This window comes from Myotis yumanensis, unplaced genomic scaffold (assembly GCF_028538775.1).
Source record: "Myotis yumanensis isolate MYYU_CA2020_CCGP unplaced genomic scaffold, mMyoYum1.0.hap1 SCAF_6, whole genome shotgun sequence".
Classification (NCBI taxonomy): Eukaryota; Metazoa; Chordata; class Mammalia; order Chiroptera; family Vespertilionidae; genus Myotis; species Myotis yumanensis.
Genome location: NW_027223757.1, coordinates 43,431,315 through 43,452,177, shown reverse-complemented (window position 1 = coordinate 43,452,177; position 20,863 = coordinate 43,431,315). Strand labels below are relative to the sequence as shown.

At 35.0% G+C, this 20,863-nt stretch overlaps 1 protein-coding gene across 1 annotated transcript in view; it reads right to left on the bottom strand.

Moving 5' to 3' along the window:
• Positions 1–20,863, bottom strand: part of ASCC3 (activating signal cointegrator 1 complex subunit 3) — a 252,026-nt gene that overhangs the window by 165,835 nt on the left and 65,328 nt on the right. The window contains exons 9-12 of the mRNA XM_070418020.1: positions 19,560–19,760; positions 18,959–19,099; positions 5,010–5,174; positions 1,762–1,938 (exon numbers count right to left, since the gene is read on the bottom strand). Coding sequence (XP_070274121.1) covers positions 1,762–1,938; positions 5,010–5,174; positions 18,959–19,099; positions 19,560–19,760 — 684 coding nt within the window. The remainder of the gene's footprint in view (positions 1–1,761; positions 1,939–5,009; positions 5,175–18,958; positions 19,100–19,559; positions 19,761–20,863) is intronic.

Sequence of the window (20,863 nt, the reverse complement as noted above, 5' to 3'; positions counted from 1 at the left end):
TAAAACATTTTAGTAAGACAAAAATCTCTATTTATAACTTATATTATTAATTTATTGTTTACGCTATATAAGATATGTAAAAGTCTTTTTTAATTTTGCCAAATTTCTAAACCTTCAAAATAATTATGATGGTTCATCATCTAATACCATTACTTTTATGATTATGATACTAACATATTGTGGTGAAAATAGTTGCATTTAATTAGCTTTAATTTATTTGCCAATTTGTATGATGAAATGAAAAGAGATTTAAAGTGGCTGACAAGCATCTGAAAAAATTTCCTTCTCTGTATTTTTCTGTGGTAAGCACCTGCTATCAGTTAAAGGGTGAAGCTGAAAGAACACTACAGCTATCAAGAAGCAGCTCTACATCTGCCCTGATGATACATTAAAATAAAATTAATAAGTATATATAAAGACATGATTAAAAACACAAGCAGCAAGTAATACTAAAAAAACACTTGGAGTAATTAATGAGGGAACTTCTTTTTATGATAACTATCACCATATCATAAATGATCTTTATGTGCACAAGTTGGAAATGCCTTCCTGCAATTCTAAAGGTATGTTACTTTACTTCAATGTTAATGGAGCATAATAACTCTTGAAGTGACAGTCATTTCTGATATTTTTAGCTGAGTATTTTATTTATAATAATGTAAAATGGCCCTATTGTACTAAAAAAATTGTTTTTAGATAAGAAATAATGTAATATGTTAATGATCAAGATTGACGTAGTAACCATGGCTCCATCTTTTTATTTTTTAAGAGATCATGTGGTCTGTGAATATTCTCCTGAAGATATTTCTTCTACGGATAAAAAAAATATGTTGTTAAACGGAATGATAAGTATATAAACTTAATAAGTATATAAATTCATGATATTTAAAAATAAAAGTCAACAGGGATGGAACTGGAGAACATTATGCTAAGTGAAATACGCCAGTTAAGAAAGACAAATCCATATGATTTCACTCATATGTGGAATTTAATGAACAAACTGAACTACAATCAAAATAGAGACAAACTCATAGATACAGAGCAGGCAGAAAGCTCTGGTGGTAGTGGTGGTGGTGGGGAGGAAGTGGGGGTGGTGGCGGTGTGTATGTCTAGGGACTGAGCAAAAGGAAAATAAGAGAGAGAACAGAGGGATAAATTATTTAAATAAACAAACAAATAAATAAACAAACAAAAGTCCAAAATAAGCACTTTAATCCTTCAAATGGTACAAGGTAATACTACTAACAAACTAGATAAACAAACTTTTTAACATATTATAAGGAATTTCAGAAATGCCACATATATATAATTAGTATGTATTAATTATAAAACATAAATTATATAGAGCACCTCCCTTAATAGGTGCTACCATGTGATTATTTTTCAATTGCATGTAAGGTATTATTTAGTTTAGATAAATAATATACCAACATATGTATTACTGGTTAATGAGAGCCTTTTATTATTTCACACTGTCCTTCAATCATATCAAAATAACTTTTTGAAATGCATATTCTTATATGTAATTTGTATTCCTAGCTGAGAATACAAAATATACATTGATAATAGCAATACAAACTACTATAAGCAACTTTTTGGAGAAGGAATTACTCTAGTACATATAGTTGAGAAAGTGCTTGACTTTGTCTAGGATATTGTATTTGTAATGCTACTGAAATGGTCTTTTGGAGCCTCTAATCCTAAATACATCAACAGAAATAATTTTAGAAAAAAAGCATAATTACTAAAATGAATACTTACCTTATTTGTACCTTTAACCCCCAGAAATGTTTGTCCAAGAGGAACTGGTCGAAAACGGCCATCAAAAAAGAAAAGGCCAATGTAGGGATTAACGTGTAAAAATGCAGCAACATCGAGGTAGTTGGGTAAGGTTGCAGAGAGTCCAAGAATCCTTATCATACTCTGTGTAGATTCAACCTATGTGGATTATTTTAATTAATGTATAAAGTAGATTCAACACATCTGGATTTTTATTAAGTTTAAAATAAGTTTTTTGAAATATAAAGTATGAAACATTCACAATAAAACAAGATCCCCCAAGAAATACAGAATATTAACACATAACCTAAAAGACAGGAAATATGAAAAAAGTGGCCTAACTGTGGCATCTGAAATGATATAAAATAATTGAATATATTTTCTGAACTAGAAAAATCCTACTAGTTAAATGTTTTCTTCTTTTTATTTCTTCTAAAAATGTATGAACACAGTAAATCCCATGAACGAGAAATAATAGAGGCCACATTCTTATGACAATGTTATATACCTAGAAAGATAAAACCAAGGGATGGGCAAAAATTATATTCACTTCACAATTAAAATACATTATTATGATCCCATGATGCCCCTATCAACAACTTCATAGCAGTTTTCTGCTCAGTCGAGAAGACTCAGTTAGTATAAGAAAAGTGGTCCAATGTGAGTAATATGAATAGTTTCAGAATCATCCATCCAGCAACATTGGCTTAGACCTAACTAACCTTTAGTCAATGGGGATACAGAACTAAATAAGACACAGATTCACACATATAGATAGATATGGATGAAAATTAAAGTACAAATATATAGTACACCACTTTTTACCATGAATTTGCTTTTAAAGAAATCTTATGGAAGTCAGCAAACACCCAAGCCAAAACCAACCAAAATGAAGGAATTCTAAATAATAAGAAAAGATGACCACACCCACTATTTAAGTAATCTCCTTTACAGGTGGTAGGAACCCTTTATAGGGATTAGAGTGATGATTTTTAATTATACAATAGTTCTAAGTAGTACTGGTGGTAATATGAAAGGAAAAAACCTGATTTTTGGTTTTAAAATCATTATTTACAACACAAAAATTATTAAATATGGTACCCTACAAACACCAGAGATACTTTTCTGCTAAAAATCTATTTGAAAAAGAATTGTATTTTCATCTAAGAAATAATATAGATGAGACTATATGAGAAATATTTCATTTTAAATAGTGATAATTTGGAATTTCTTATCTTAAGCCAATCTCAAAGCTCTAGACACTGTATCTATTCACCTAAAAATTAATTGTTAAAAACTATAAAATTTCATATTCTACAGTGTCCTCTTTATCATTAGCTCCAAAATGAAGCAGTAAATTTTTATAATGTTTTCCCTAACATAAAATCTAAGTTTGAATAGTCTTCCTAACTTACTGAAAACAGTTAAGAAGACAATATTAATTCAATGCCATTAACTACAACAGATTTGGCCTTTTATATGCTTTTCTCTTTCCAAGTTTCTTTCAATTATGCCTAATACTACCACGCAACTCAGAACCAGAACAGAACTATACTGCATTAGAATAGGTCCCTAAGGCTTTTATTAGTTACCAATGTTGAAATGCTATGTAAAACACTGCCATCTACTGTAATCACAAGGAACAAATAAAACAGGTACTTTACTATTTAATTAACAATAGTTGCTAGCACTGTGCTAATACATTGGAAATATGAGAACCACAAAGACCCCTCTGTCAAGGAGATTAAAATCTAGTAGAGGATACAAATGAAGGTATAATTAATTATAGCAAGTTGTGAAATTACAAGGATAAGTTGTGAAATTACAAGGATAAGTGCTAAAAATGTGCAAAGAAAGGGAGTATAGAGAACCCAGAAAAGGTGCAATTTTATTGAGTGGCACATTCAAAAGAATAGATTTTCAATAGATGGATGTGTAGAATGATGGAGATATATATGTTTGCATTTATAACCCTTAATCTCATAACTAAAAATATACTCTGACTTAAATATGACTAGTTTCATCTCTGAAAAGGGTCAGTAGTGCTGGACGGAAAGTGGAGAAGGAACAAAGAGTTTTGTGTGGCTGGAACCTATGGGTACTAAAAAAGATGTAGAAGTTAAAATTAGACAGATTAAGGTTTCAATAGTCTCTAATGTCCAGCTAAGTAAATCAAATATTTTTCTTAAGATAACAAACAGCAAGTCATCAAAATTTATGAGCATAGTAGTTATGATAAACTATATTACTGGAATTTGAATATATTATGGCAGTGCCAATGTATATATAAGACATATTAACATATATCTATGTTACATAATATTGCATATTTCTATATCATATTAATAGATATTTACATAATTATATTATGTGTAATAAACCTATAACATACACTTTTAATATAGCTTACATATTTAACTTTACATTATATTTATAAATTATATATACAAAATTGTACCATTATGCAGTTATAAATAACTTACAAAACATTTACATATTTATGATTGTTTCAAAATGTATATGATACACACATCTATTTTCTCCCTCAACTGGGAATGCTCAAAAAAGAAAGATGTCCCATCAAATCCCTTGTAAATATGCTAATGACAGACCTCCTGGTAAAGGTGCTAATGATATTTACTTGACCTCTAATGTTCTATAGTTGCAGGAATGTCCTTATCTTTGTTATGCTTTTAGCTGAGGGACATGGTCTCTCTAAATGGTCAATCTAAATAAACCTGGAATATGGCTTCCTGAAAAAAATCACTAAACTATGTAAGTACCAAGGGCATAAAATCAAAACATCTCATGATCAAAATAGTTCTCTTTTGTGTAAATGATACCCTGCATACATCTTTTGATATCTCAGATGTAAAATACAGGGGAAGAGACTGGGCATGGAGAGGAGAGAATTAGATGAAATTGCTAATATTCTCCTTTGGTCTACCATGGTTTAATACTGCTTAGTCAATATTAGATTTAGCTTTGCGATACAGGTTTAGAACAGAAGCTTTCCAGTATTTATTTTAAAGAGACTTCAATAAAATAAGACTTAAAAAGAAGGTAGGGTATTTTTAACATGAAAATGAAATAGCTACAGTTTTCTCCACAGTAAAATTAACGTTATCATTAATATGAGCAACACATATGAATATTTCTTTGCATGCTACATTTAAATTTTAAAAGTTATTCATACCCCCATAATCAGCTTTTCAGTGACTTGCTCTTACCTGTCGTAAAGTACGTGCCACGATGCTTTCTAATACTGGCCCTCTATCTTCATGCAGCAAATGAACTTCATCAAGAATGAGGAGCTTTACAATTTGGGAAAGAGCTACATCCCCAACACTCTTTCTTGTCACTACATCCCATTTTTCTGGTGTGGTCACAAGCATCTATAAGACAAGAAAAGATAGTCAAATTAAAAAGGTGAAAAAGTCATATAGATATTTAAATTTTAATTGTGTCACCCAAAAAGAAATATGATTGGCCACCTATGTATCAGTACAGATAAAATAAAAAGTGTTAAAAATATCCCAGAATGATATCTAATTCACGGTAGGCAATGCTCACTTCAACAAGACCTTTCTCTAGTTGTGATTTTAAACAGTTATTTAAAAATTAATGAAGGAATCAGTCATTCAATTATAGGGTGACATGTATAAGAATCAAGTATTTTTAAAAAGTATCTTACAATGCAACAGTGTAAGTGACACTATCTTTTAAACCTGCATATTCTCATAATGGCCTTTAATTGAAAAGGGACAAAGGAGTGAACAAAGCATTAAATGGAAATGAAAAAGAAACCAAGAATCCACTCTAGGAATGGTCACCCGTTTATATCTATCCAAATTTAGAGGAAACTTTACTATTGATACCCAGCTTTTAAAAAGTGCCCTTTAATATCAACTATATATGCAGTACTTTATACCAAAAAGTAATATTCATACTACAACATAACTGGCAGATAACAGGAACCCAAACAGTAAGCCACTGGTGATCCAGGGCATACAGAGCAAGAGTTAGGCCCCGGGTACTTATGAGAACTTCACAGAAGTAGACCATCTGACAGGAAGTTTTGATTATATATCTATTTGCTTTTCACCTGGTGAATTGTTTGCGTCCTCTAAAAGCATACTGTGGCAGAGAAAAAGACGACAAGCTTAATAATATCTTCTAGTATAATAACATTATATTAGGAAATAATCCTGTAAGTGGATAATTCAAAGAACACATGAGGTAGCAAATGGAAACCAAAGCTATTCTTAGCCAGGACATCAGATTATAGACACTGTTACATTATTTTGTGTATGACTAAGAAGTTAAAAAAAAGCACTAGCGAATAAATTTTTAAAATGTCTTACAATTGATGAAATATGGCTCATTCCGTTGAAAATGTTATAATCTATTAACTAAGCTGAAGAGCAGTACTCATGAATGCTTGTTAACACATCTGTGGTGAAAGCAGTCAGCCTGGAGTTGTTACAAATCACATTCAGATGCTATAAATGTAGACCAGGCAACAGTTTACAATTTAGGAAGTCTATCTTCTTTTTAAAACACATAATCACATACCTACTCAACCAACAAGCTTATAAATTACATAAATGTTTTAATTTAAAGATTAAATTTAAAATGTCAAATGGTTTAGAGTCCATGAACTTATGTATAATTACAGTTATACTAAACTCTGTTATACACATGTCAGCTCTGATGGATGGCAGCAGCCACCGTAATAGAATCTGACAGCTAGCAGATTATACCTGCCCCTTAGGACACCACAACAAATCAGTTAGTTCCAATTACTCCCTTTTCTATATTTTTTTTAATGTTCCTTCCTCTCCCATCAATTCACATGTAAAACACAAAGTCCTCTGAAGTATCTAGTTGTATTTATGTCAAGGATGACAGCCTTCAATTATAAAATGAAAATATATAAATTAGGAAATCTTCAAATGTAAAGGTATTCTTACTGCATATTCTTTGTTGAAAAGATATCATTGGTCAGGCTAAAGCATAAAGAATGTAATCTTGGTATTTCCATGTTTAAAAACATTCTATACTATTTTTAGTTAAAAATTTTAAAAGTAATATTAAATAAAGAAACTGTATAATTCAATAAAACATTCTAAAACTCTTGAAGGAAGAGAGCATGGAGTGCTGAGTGTAGGGGAGAATAAGTTACTATAATATATAATTCAAAATTGAACATTCAAGAAAATACTTTCTAGACCACATGTGTTTACAGCTAAAGTAGAATTGCTTATAGTTCTTTTGATTCAAAACACTTTCCAATAAAATGGAAACATGCAACTTTACTATTTAATTAACAATAGTTGCTAGCACTGTGCTAATACATTGGAATTAGAGTGATGATTTTATGAGACTATATGAGAAATATTTCATTTTAAATAGTGATAATTTGGAATTTCTTATCCTAAGCCAAATCTTAAAGCTCTAGACACTGTATCTATTCACCTAAAAATTAATTGTTAAAAACTATAAAATTTCATATTCTACAGTGTCCTCTTTATCATTAGCTCCAAAATGAAGCAGTAAATTTTTGTTTTCCCTTACATAAAATCTAAGTTTGTAAGAACATACATACTGAAGTCTAGTGTCATCGTATAAGCTTGTAAAGGATACAATCCTTTAGTTTTACCCTAGAACTTAACTAATTACACATAACAGAGAAAAATACTACAATTGTTCATACTAACATGTATATAAGCTATAAAGACCCTGCTCTTATCATTCTGGTTGCTTGTCCATAATACCCCAGGATCTCAACCCACTAAGTCTTGTAGAGCAAGGGTGTGAGATCACTTAACAGTGATTCCTCTTCTGTTCACTCAGAAAGACAAGTTCTTGACATGTGAATAACTGGTGATAGAAATTTGTCCTGTGATAAGTCCTGGTCTGTACCATTGAGACTGAGAACATTAGAGAGCAGGTTTCCTTGTCTTTTGTAAAGTAGTCTTCTTCATCCGACTGGTAAAAGTACCCTGTGAAAGTGGGGAAAAATCCTCTCTCATATGACCTTGAACATTTCATAGGTACTTCTCTTTCCTACCACACATGTAAAGCTCAGTTTAGGATCGACTTCTTACTAAAATACAACATTTAAGATGTCATATTGTAATACAAAAGTACTAAAACCTCAAATGTGATGGGATAAAAGTGTATTCTGTAGCGCTTCCTGAAAATGATTCCAAAAAATACCAATTTTTTTCATCTCTTCAAATAATTCCAGACATTCAATATTAGGAGATTTTATTAATTCAAGAACAATTAAGCAAAAGTTTGCTAGGGATCTACTATTGGGAAGAAGATAAATGGAGGATTCTAAATCTTAACAAATTATGGCAGGATATAGGCTGATGAAAATGAGCGCAAATAAGGTAACTAGTTGTCCTTACTGCTTACCTGCTTATATTATGTGGAACCTTTCCATTTTACTTAGAAAAAGAACAAAGGCAGGACATGCATGCTATTTAATCACAACCTGTAATTATTCAAAGAAGAATTTCTCAATAGAAGCTATGACTAAGTCACTCACTCCATATCCATGGTTAGGAATACAAAGAAAAAGCCAAGAAGTTTACAAGCGAAAGAAAGAAAAGAAAGAAACAAAGGAAAGAAAGAAAAGAAAGGAAAGGAAGGAAGAAAGGAAGAAAGGAAGGGAGGGAGGGAGGGAGAGAGAGAAAGAGAGAAAGAGAGAAAGAGAGAAAGAGAGAAAGAGAGAAAGAGAGAAAGAGAGAAAGAGAGAAAGAGAGAAAGAGAGAAAGAGAGAAAGAGAGAAAGAGAGAAAGAGAGAAAGAGAGAAAGAGAGAAAGAAAGAAAGAAAGAAAGAAAGAAAGAAAGAAAGAAAGAAAGAAAGAAAGAAAGAAAGGAAAGAAAGGAAAGAAAAAACCAGCAAAGAAGTAAAATGTGGTCCAAACTCTTCCACAATGTTATGAAATGTAATGGTCACCTACGGGGGGGCAGAGGGGACAGCTGACCCTATGCAAATGCCACTGACTCAGCCTATAACTCTAGGTATAAACTACACATAGCCAAGTGAAATTACATCTTTTTCTGCATTTTTTTCTCCATTCTCTCCAACTTCCTACTCCCTAACAAATTTATAGCACTGAAAAAGGGATCAAACAATTTATATGTTGCTGGCTTTTAAGTGGCTTAACAGAAACTCACATAACACTAAAAATGAGGCACAAAAATTAATACAGAAGGAGAAAAGTAAATACGGCCAAAGGATTAGCCAAAGCAGTATCTGTGATTAGGTATAAAAACTGGCTCTAAGCTTTCTTGACACCCAATTGAAAAACTGGGAGCAATCTTAGCAAGATGGCAGCAGAGGAGCTTCTAGTGCTCAGTCACTGCCCCTCTGAAACATCAATTTGAACAACTATTAGTGCATGAAAATAACTTCACAAGAGCTTAGGATTCCAGGTGATGGATTACAGTATGTGGATGAAGTGCAGAAATAAGAAAAGACACATTGAGTAGAAAAGATAAATTCACATTACCACCATCAACCCCCTCCCTCCCCCCCCCCCCCCCCCCCGCCATCTAAGCCCAGGCAGCCCAGCAGAGAGATAGCCGCCTTATTGGAGAAGGAAAGTAAATGAGTACCCAATTCACTTCAGACAGCCTGCCCCAGCACCAGGCCTACTTTCCCTTAAGGTCTGCGGTGCCTCCCTGGGAGGCTCCCAAAAACCCAGGTTCCTGGTTCTACCAGCATGTACCTAATGGCTCTAGCAGCCCAAGTAAGGTGGCTCCCATGTTCCCAGGCAGAATCCATGGTGCCAGGTTACAAGCAGGCCCCTGGGAATCCCAGCGCGTACATGAAAATGTGTTCAAAATCACTAATCACCAGGGAAATGCAAATCAAAACCACACTGAGCTACCACTCAAACAAACCTGTTAGGCATCGCCCCTTTTACCTAAGGTGTCTGTTTTGGGTTGATTGGTGTCCCACAAAGAGATCTGTTCAAGTCCTAATCCCTGGTACCTGTGAATGTGACCTTATTTGGAAATATGGTCTTTGCAGATGTTAACATGATAAATTTTGCAAGCAGCATTGGTATCTTTAAAAATAAATTTTCTAATTACTTTGCTATTTTTACTATGTTAATATCCATAAGAATATGAAACAATCACATGATAGGAAAAAGTAACTATACGTTAATATAAAAAAAACAGAAACCGTTAATAGAATATGACCCTCAATCCTCTCTGCGCTTCTCTAATACTATGAAGCATCCTATTTTTCCCAAAGGAATACTCATGAAATAGCCTAAATTATTATTCTAAGTTTTGGTTTTCGTTTTCAGTGAAAGCAAAGATAATTAGATTACTGAGTGCTTTTACCTTATAAAATAAGAAAAGGGTCTCATATAATACACTAGAGGCCCGATGCATGAAATTCGTACAAGAGTAGGCCTTCCTTCCCCCAGCTGCCGGCCCCAGGCTGGCTTCCCTCAGGCCGCCCACAGGCACCCAGGAGCCAGGCTTCCCTCAAGCCACTGGCAGGCACCTAGGACCTGGGCTGCCCTGTAGCCCCGGCTTCATCCGGAAGGACGTCTGGTCTAATGAGCATATTACGTTTTTATTATTGTAGATAATTTGCATTCACTGGACAGATGGTTATGCATCAAAAATTATCATTCTCTTACTACCCTCTCCAACCCAAATATATTAAGAACAGTTAAAAGCAGTAATTTATATACAGAAGTATACTTTTTAGTCAAAGCATTTTAATATTTTATAGCTTTTAAGTTTTGAAAAAGTAAAAATAATTAATAACTAACACTAAGATTTCCATGATTCTTCAAAAATAATTTATAGTTTTCTTACTAATAAAAGTAATGAGATATTCTTCAAACCAGAACTCTCATTACTTCTTAATGGTAAGCCTTCAATGCAGAAAATGTTTATCCTGGCAAATAATTTTTACCTTTCATCAAGGATTTTAAAAGTGGTAGTCTTCTAATTCCATTATGTACAAACACAAGGTGAAGACTATAAAACTAATCATAAACTAATCATTGTTCTTAGTGATAAAAACTTTCACATTTTAGGTTCTAGCCCCTTTGTTTGGGTATCTCTCTTAACAAAAGAAAGCTTAAAATTTTATTTTGGTTATTGATTGCTTAATTATATGAAATTGGAAATGCAAGTAGAAAAAAACACTCAGAACAAGAAAAAAAATACTCAATGTTTATAGAGTTACAAAGGACTGAAAAATCATTATTGCCCCTAAAAACACACTAATTATGTTTGTGCAGTCACTTGAAAAATTAAGCTTCAACAGTCAAGAATCACCTTCAAAATATAAAAGAATATTATTGTTGTTTTTTATTTATGCTTCTAAAATAAGTACTATTAAAAACAAATCCCAAACCAAACAAAGAGGACAACTAGGGAAATAAGAAGCAACATTATAACAAATAGAATACCACACTAATTTCTAAACTAAATCAGTACAACAGAGTATTTATATTTCATCATTAAGACTGGGTTTTTCAATCTGTTTAAAAACTGTATCTGTACTTAAGTAGCTTAGAGAATAATGATTTCAAAAGATTAGTATTCTTCACTTATTTATGAAACAAATACATAGTATTTTAATGAACTAGAAAATGATTTTATCCTCATATCCTGACTGTCCTAATGTATGGCAGAAGTTCAGATCTTTACAAAATCTGTAAGATGAAACAAATCCTTTTGTGCTGATAAAATCTACATTGTGCATCATTTTCGCTTCCTTTTAGTTTTTTTTATTCCATGTTTTATAAGGCAGCTTAAATTTATGTTACTGTCTTTTTAGCTCTTAATACCAAATAGAACATTGAGTAAGAAAAGGAGATTTGAGGGAGAGGGTGGTGATAATTATAAGTAAGCTATAAAACTATGCTGTATTTTCCAGAGCAAACTATAATCAACATAGGATGTGGCAATTTCAATGCCTAGATATGTAATATAAAGATATACGGGCTAAAGTTAAACTAGTTTCTAATATGGCCATAGATCACTTGAGATCTCAGAGGGGAGGAGAGTGGGGGGGGGGGGGGGGGGCGGGGACTGGAAGAGATTAGACAACACAAACGCATATATGCGTAGCCCATGGACATAGACAACCTGAGGTGAAGGGGGAGGTGGGAGGCGGAGGGGGGCAAAATGAAGCGGGGATAGGGGACATCTGTAATAATGTCAACAGAAATTCTCAAGAATACAGTATAGTTGAGAACTGTATCAAACTAGGTTTAGAACAAAGAAAGCCTAATGTTTATAAACATTTTCTTAAACTGAAGACCAGAGACTGTAAGACTAAATTCTATAAAAGCAGAGTGGCTTAGCAATAATTAGCTGCTTTCGAAACTGACAGAACCTTGTATGCTGGAAGTATATGCCACCTAACAAAAGGAAAAGTATGGAAACTTCCTCAGCCTCTGTCCTCTATATGCCATAATGCTTGCCCTAAACACTCACTGTCACTGTCCAAGAGAATGCAGAAGGGATCATCTGAGTTGAGGAAAGAGAAGGGATAAGGAAAAGCACAATTGCTCAATGGAACCACTAAAAAACACAATGAAAATTTTAAAACAATAATTCTTCATAAAGAGTACACTTGGGAGAAGTCTGAAATTAATGGCAGATGTAGAATAATAAAAAATAAGTGGAAAAGTAGGTGGGTGTTTTCACTGATGAGAAAATTACTAAGTTGTTCGAAGTTGCTTTACAGTTGAGCCTCAAAGAGTTATTCTCCTGACAATAAATCATAGAATTATATAATTCTATTTTGTAAAAGAAAATTTTACATTCAAACCTCAATAAGATCATAACTCTTACTAGACCTGACAGTCCCGAGTGAACCACAAAAAAGATCATATGTCACATTATACTTAATTAAACAAGATCCTTAACAAGCTCGGTAGTTGGACTTAATTCAATAAGCAATAAAGAATAAGTGAAAGTTTATGAGCAAGGGAATAATATGATCAGAATAGCATGACAGAGAATTTGCCTTACCATATTTTTTTTAAAAAAAAAGATAAATTAACATCACTGAAAACATTTTTGAAAAATGACAGAAAAAATTTTAGATGATATTTAATTGTGTTAATTATTGGAATACTTATTTACTGAAAAATATAAAATGGGAATCATGAAAAGCTATTTAAAATTACAAATGTGGTACATAGTAGGGAAAGCAGGGAGTTAAAACTTCAAAAATAAAAGTCAAGTATGTCTGTACTCCCACTGCTTGGCAGTCCTCCTGCTGTGCTCTCTCTGTAACCCAATTAAAGGCAGTGATGCAGCAGTCTACTCATCTGTGTGAATATGCAGAAAGATGGGGTGTGAATATGTAGAAAGATGGGGTGTGAATATGTAGAAAGATGGGGTGTGAATACGTAGAAAGATGGGGTGTGAATATGTAGAAAGATAGGGTGTGACTATGTAGAAAGATCTGTTTCCGGTCTACAAAAAATTAGCATCACTGGCAGTAGGGCTACTTCAGAGGAGCATAAAGAGCATCACAATCTAGAAAGTTCAATTTATAAACTCTTATTGAGGCCAAGCACGTTGCTCCTGCCTTTGCAGCGTTAACAAATATTTACAAAGGATACAGAGCAGGTCTAGAAAAATACATAGATGAGCAAATGGGGAAAAAGGGATGCTCATAAGCCTTTTGAAAATTTAATTTGTAAATCAATGTAGATTTCAATGAGTTTGACTTCTTGGATCTATAAAATGGAGACACTACTCAATAAGGTTTTAGTAGTACTGGCTGAGGATGCATATACACATAGCACAGTGCCTGGATCAAATTTGAATTCAAATGCTACCTGCCTTTCCATAATATTCTTTCGTTAGTATCAATACACAGTGGGATACAGTATAAGAGCAATCAAGATTTTATTTGAGAGAGAATGGACCAGATTTCTAAGACCACACAGGACGCAAAAGCATAGACTTTGTGGACAAGGTATCTACACTAATAAAAGACAAACATGCAAATTGAGCATACCTTTGCTATGCCTTAAGCCACGCCCACCAGCCAATCAGAGAGACTATATGCAAATTAACCCAACCAAGATGGCGGCCAGCAGCCACGGAGCTGAAGCAAGCAGAAGGCTTGGGTGCCCCAATAATGGAGGAAGCCAAGCTTCCCGCCTGCCACGGCCGGGCTCTGAGATCCACTCAAAGCAACAAAGTTTCAATTATAGAAGGTAAATAAACCCCAGATACCTGCTTTCAGCCAGCCGTGGCCACCGAGCTGGAGCGAGCAGGAGTAAGTTGCCCCTGGCGATGGAGGAAGCCAAGCTTCCCTCCCACCCGCCCTGGCTGGCTATGAGCTCCTCTCAAGGCTACAAAGTTTCAATTATAGAAGGTAAATAAATCCCAGAATAAAAAAAAAGAAAAAAGGAGAGCCTGGGAGCTTCCGTCGCCGGGGAGGCTTGGCCAGCCTGAAAATGGCCCTCAGCCCCTCACCCAGACTAGTCAGGCACCCCATTAGGGACCCCCCACCCTAAGGGGGTGTGGCCAGCCTGAAAACAGCCATCAGCGCCTCACCCAGGCTGGCCAAACCTCCATGGAGTGAGGGTCCCCACTGGGGTGGGGGGGGAGGTTGACCAACCTACAAACAGCCATCAGCCCCTCACCCAGGCTGGCCAGGCACCCCAGCGGGACCCCCACCCTGATCCGGGACACCCTTCGGGGCAAACCAGCCAGCCCCCACCCGTGCACCAGGCCTCTATCCTATATAATAAAAGGGTAATATGCAAACTGACCCTAATAGCAGAATGACTGGGAATGACTGGTCACTATGACACACTGACCACCAGGGGGCAGACGCTCAATGCAGGAGCTGCCCCCTGGTGGTCAGTGCACTCTCACAGGGGGAGCTCTGCTCAGTCACAAGCCAGACTGACGGCTGCCAGTACAGCGGTGGTGGTGGGAGCCTCTCCTGCCTCCTCAGCAGCGCTAAGGATGTCCAACTGCAGCTTAGGCTTGCTCCCCGCTGGCAAGTGGACATCTCCCGAGGGCTGCCAGGCTGCCAGAGGGATGTCTGACTGCCAGCTTGGGCCCGATCGCCCAGGGAGCAGGCCTAAGCCAGCAGGTGGACATCCTCCGAGGGGTCCCAGACTGCAAGAGGGCATAGGCCAGGCTGAAGGACTCCCCCTGAGTGCAAAAATTTTTGTGCACCGGGCCTCTACTTATTTTATAAATATAAACGAATGTTGCTGTTGTAAGACGCAGGCAAAAAAAAAGTACTCACAGTGTTCATACAGAGTTTTGAAGAGTGGGTAAGATTTGAACAAATGTCATTAAATAAAGGAAGGCATCATAAAAAAAAAGAGAAAATGTCTGAGGAAACTTACTAAATTAGAAAAAATGTTATTTGAGTATTGTTATCGTAGAAAAAGCAAAAATGGTCTAGTAATAAGTTATATTGGAAAGCAGATTGGATGTAAGGTGGGAAACCAGGCTGGATGTAGATTGTGGAGAATCCAATGTCATGTACAAGGCGCTTTCCCGTGCAATAATGATTCTCAAAACATTTTGATTTGGGACTCCTTTGCACTCTTAAAAATTACTGAGACCCCCAAAGAGCTTTTGTTTCTGTGGGTTATATCTATGAATATTTCTTATGTTAGAAATTCAAACTCAGGAATTTTTACAACTCAAGAATGTAAAGTACTGATTCCATTAGCTGTCAGTAACACAATTATACATTATGCAGCCCCTGGACTGCATAAGACTAAATACTTGTCATTATGCGAGTGAAAGAAAATAACATCATAATATTAATATGAATATCGGTTTTAATCTTGTGGACTCCTGAGAGAGTCTTAGCAATCTCTGAGTGAACCCATGACACATTTTGAGAACCTCTGCTCTCCAGCAAAGGGATTGACAAAATCAAGTCTGTTAATAGTGCACAGAAAGACTAAAGCAGAAATATACCGAGGAAAGGCCCTGGATTTCATGTAACAGTGAGATAAGATTGCCAAAGCTAAACTTAATATTTACAATAAATTTCTTAATGCTATTTTTTTTAATCTCCAAGCAATAAAAGAGGAATAATTTGACTTAATTTCTTCCCTAAACTTCATTGTAGTCACCAGGATACAAAATTCACTTCTTTAAGTAAGACACATCATAAGCATGGTCTCATGCTCTAGAATGGTTCCAATTTCAGGAAATTTAGCTGTTACTAGAGATAATTTGAAAAATATCGGATTTTGATTTAATGCATATGCCTTAAAGACATTATAAAAGTAAAATCACACACCAAAAAAATGATCTAACAGTCCATGTTCTGATGTGTAGTTTTTGAGATTTGATCTCTGCAATTACATGTTCAGAGCTCCCTTGGAGCAGCCTCGGAACCCAGCATACATAATGCCACTTTATGAAAATATGAACAAGCTTTCAAAACCAAATGTGTCCATAAGTAAGGAAACTGGACATAATATTGAACTGTGTTATAGAAATGTGTAAAACTCCCTTCTCTTTATTGTATAAACTTAAGATTTTAAACATGATTCAGGTCATTGTGTTAAGTGCACAAGTTATATAAAAAGAATCAAAATTTGCTAGAGAAAGTTACTCTATGTAAACATACAGTTTAATGAAATCAAATTTAGAATGCTTCAAGGAAAAAGCTAAATGATATCTAATCTCTCAAATTTCACAGAGAATAATACAAATTTGATCATATATCAAAGAATAGAGAACGTCCTTTTAATTAAAAGGCACTTTAAGAAAGTATTAAAATAGCTCCAGGCAGGTGATACTAAACTAATGATGATAAAAGCATTATGCATTTAATGTATCGATATAATTATTAGTTTTTAGAAAAATTAATTTGGAATAATAATATTCTACAAAAATGTTACGGGGTAAAATGCATGGGTTTGGATCAACTTTTAAAAAATTATCTATGAAAGGCAACTGGTAAAATTGACACCAATATCTATTATAATGCACTCATCTTTATTAACCCCAAAATACATTTAACTGGAACCTGTTTTTTTTTGTCATGTGGCTCAGCGTACCTGTTATCTGTTGTAGTGGGTTGAATGGTAACACCCAAAAAGATATTCACCCAGAAATTGAATGTAACCTTATTTGGAAAAAGGGCTCTTTGCAGATATAACCAAGGTAAAACATCTTGAGATGTATTCATATTGGATTTGGAAAAGGCCTAAATCCAATGAATAGTGTTCTTAGAAGAGAAGAGTAGGAGAAAGGGCACCCAGGGAAGAAGGCCATGTGAAGACAGAGGCAGAGATTGGAGGGATGTGTCTACAGACCAAGAAATGCCAAGAATTGCCAGCAGCCACCAGAAACTAAGAGAGAGATGTGGAAAAAAGTACTCTGTTAGAGCCTCCAGAAGAAACTAACCCTGCTGACACCCTGACTTTGGACTTCTGACCCCAGAATTGTGAAAGTTTGTGTTCATTTAAGTTTTTCAGCTTATAGTAATTTGTTATGGCAGCCCAAGGAAACATTTAATACACCTTCCAATTACATTTTAAATCAATGTTTATTCAATGTTCCAAAAGCTATTATCATCTATTTTCTATCAAACTCCCCTGAATTACCCCATTAATATTTGGTCATTTGGCATTTTATTTATTAAAAGTACTATAAAGATCACCTACTTACATGTTGCATCCATTAATGATAATCTAGTTGTATATATCTAACACTAGAGGCCCGGTGCACGACATGTGTGCACTTGGGGGGGAGAGAGAGGTCCCTCAGCCTGGCCTGCACCCTTTAGCAGTCTGGAAGCCCTCAGGAGATGTTCAACTGACAGCTTAGGCCCGCACCCCACGCCCTCTATCAAACATCCTTATTGCTGCTGCGGAGGCGGGAGAGGCTCTTGCCACTGCCGTTGCACTCGCCAGCCATCAGCCTGGCTTGTGGCTGAGCAGCGCTCCCCCTGTGGGAGCACATTGACCACCAGGGGGCAGCTTGTGCATTGAGCACCTGCCCCCTGGTGGTCAGTGCACATCATAGTGACCGGTCGTTCCGCTGTTCAGTCGATTTGCATATTACCCTTTTATTATATAAGATAGTTTTTGCCTACTCAATCATAAGATCCTTGAGGGCAGGAACTGTGAATCTTAAATGTTTTTGCTGTCATGCATGTCACCTATTGGAGTACTTTATGCAGAGCATGATTAAGTAACTTCCTATGTGATGAAATAAAGAATGACTAAAAACTTTTCCTTTAATTAAATAATCCAAATGGAATGTTTTAGGAGACTAGGGCTGTGGTCAGCAAACTCATTAGTCAACAGAGCCAAGTATCAACAGTACAACAATTGAAATTTCTTTTGGGAGCCAAATTTTTTAAACTTAAACTATATAGGTAGGTACATTGTTATTAACTTAATTAGGGTACTCCTAAGCTGGCCTTTGCTAAAAATGTCCTCAATCTGATTGAGGTATGTTCGCTGAGGTCGACCCTTCCAACTATCCCATCCACACTCGTTTTGTATACTTGTTCTGTCTATCTCCTTTCGTTCATCCTCTCTATATGTCCAAACCATTTCAACATACCTTTCTCAATCCTCAACACTACATCTTCTTTCACTTCACGTCTCCCGTTGCCCGACTGACCAACACCCCCCACTTCTTCTAACGCCACTTCTTCAAAATAGACTCGCCCAGGCCGAAAACCGACTTCTGCGCATGGGCCACAAAGTTTCAATCGCACTGTACGTGCGCACCCGCATGTGGTATTTTGTGGAAGAGCCACACACTCAAGGGGCCAAAGAGCCGCATGTGGCTCGCAGCCGCGGTTTGCCAACCACTAGACTAGGGGAATCATTTAAACATCTACATATTATTCTGCTCTTACAATTGAAGTCTGTCTTATCCTTACTCCCTTGTGTTTCAAAAGAACATTTATTGTCAACGGACTTAAAATCTATACCAGGAATCTAACTCAAGATATAGCAAAAATCGCAGAAGTTAGAAGGGATACCATAAAATGAAGCCCCACCATAAACCTCTTTTGTAGAAAACGTGATTATAAATAAAGTTCATTAAATTATGTGTTATGTTTATAGTTACTTCAGATATAGCTATTTAGCAATTTTCACAATTACCTGGAAAAAAAAAGATATTTTAAAAATGTAAGTATGCAACATACCTGAGTTCGTAAAATTTCACTTTTTGACAACTGCATATCACCAGTCAATTCTTTTACAACGAGGCCCAGTGGCTGTAGACGTTTGCTGAAGTAATTTGTCATTTCAGCTGCCAAGGCCTTCATTGGAGCAACATACACAATCTGTACCAAAGAAACACTAGCTTGACGAATGAGCAAAAACTACAATGTCATTTGTTTTACAGTGGTCAATACAAGTCATAATTTATTGCAAAATATGATTCTAGCCACTTCTAGTGAAAAACCTTAATAGTGATATATGAAAAGTACTTACTTTTGTTGGATAAGTATACAGCTATTTAAAGGACAATGGAATTTGCTTATACAGCCTTATCACTTGGAAAATTCTTTCTGCTTCAAAGTTAAATGTATTTTCATAGATTTTTCACAGGAGGAATGGGATTTTCATAACACAAGCAGAGATTGCCTTAATAGCAATAAAGTAAATCAAGCAGCATTCTTTATGTGATTTCATGTACAATAATCCTAAAAGACTTACGGATTTTATATAACATGTACAACGACCAAATAATTTTTAATTTTACAATTTAAAAAGTTGTTATCTGGCTTGTTGATTTCCTACCTTAAATTCATTCTTTTTGATAACACCTTGTTGAAAATGTTGTCGAATTTCATGCAAAACTGTAAGCATTGCAATGTTGGTCTTTCCAGCTCCAGTGGGGGCACAAATCAGCATGTTCTCATTGGTGTTGTAGGCAGTCTCAAAGACAATTGACTGAATTCTATTGAGTCTTCTCATTCCTTTAAAAGCCAGCTGACCAATCTAAAAAAGACATGACCCATTATAAATAATAATGTGACGGACCCATACAAAACAGTAAATACAAACATTTACTTCCCTTGATTAAAAACAGTAACAACACACAAATGACTAATTTGTTCAGTCTCTCAATGTGTCCTATATTTAAATGAAAGTATGTTCAATTGAGAGCAATTCACAACTATTATACAATTCTAATAATGCATTTTGGAAATGCAAATTTGAAAACAGTATGATAATGGATCTATACTTGTATCTTTGTACACAATCCTAAGTATAAAACAATGATAAGTTAATAAGGTGAGGAAACAAAACTAAACATAGGTATCTTTTGAATATATATGATATTCTAGTTTATTTATATTGAAGATAAGTAATGAATGTGCAAACCAGAAACTTCCTGGTGATATAAATCAATGAAAATTTCTATTTCAATATCTTATGGATTGTTTTAAAAAACTTTTTGAAAAGGCAGCTATAATCATAGGAATAACAGCTACAGATTACATTTATTCATAGCTTACACTACAGCATACACAATTGTAAGTACTTTATATAGTCCTTACTTCATCATGAGAACAATTCTATGGTATAGGTACTATTGTTATGTTGTTTTAATAGAGAAAAAAATTAAGACAGCATGTGCCCTAAACAGGACCCTTCAAAATGTAAACCCTTGTTATCCTTCACCACTGCTATTCTATGTACAATGCTCTGACATCCTTTGTGATTTTGCACTATCTATAATGGCTTTCCTAACACTGAGGCATCATTATCACTCAAGTTCAAGTTCAACTGTAATCTCTGGCCGTCTCTAAGTCCTTAAGCAATTATTACATTTACTTATTTATACTTTGCCATATTTAAAATGATTTAAGAAACTTCCATTTCTCTCAGCAGGTAGACATTCATACAACCCTGTTTTTATATTGTTATTATGACCCTTAACCACAAATATTGAAATGATTTGTTTATATGTATATATGGCCCACTGGATTGAAACTAAGGATTCAGTTTTATTACTCTTTATATTTCCCTAGTACCTAACCAATTGCTGGGAACATAATAAGCCTGTAAATAAATTTTTATTGACTAATAAATAAATT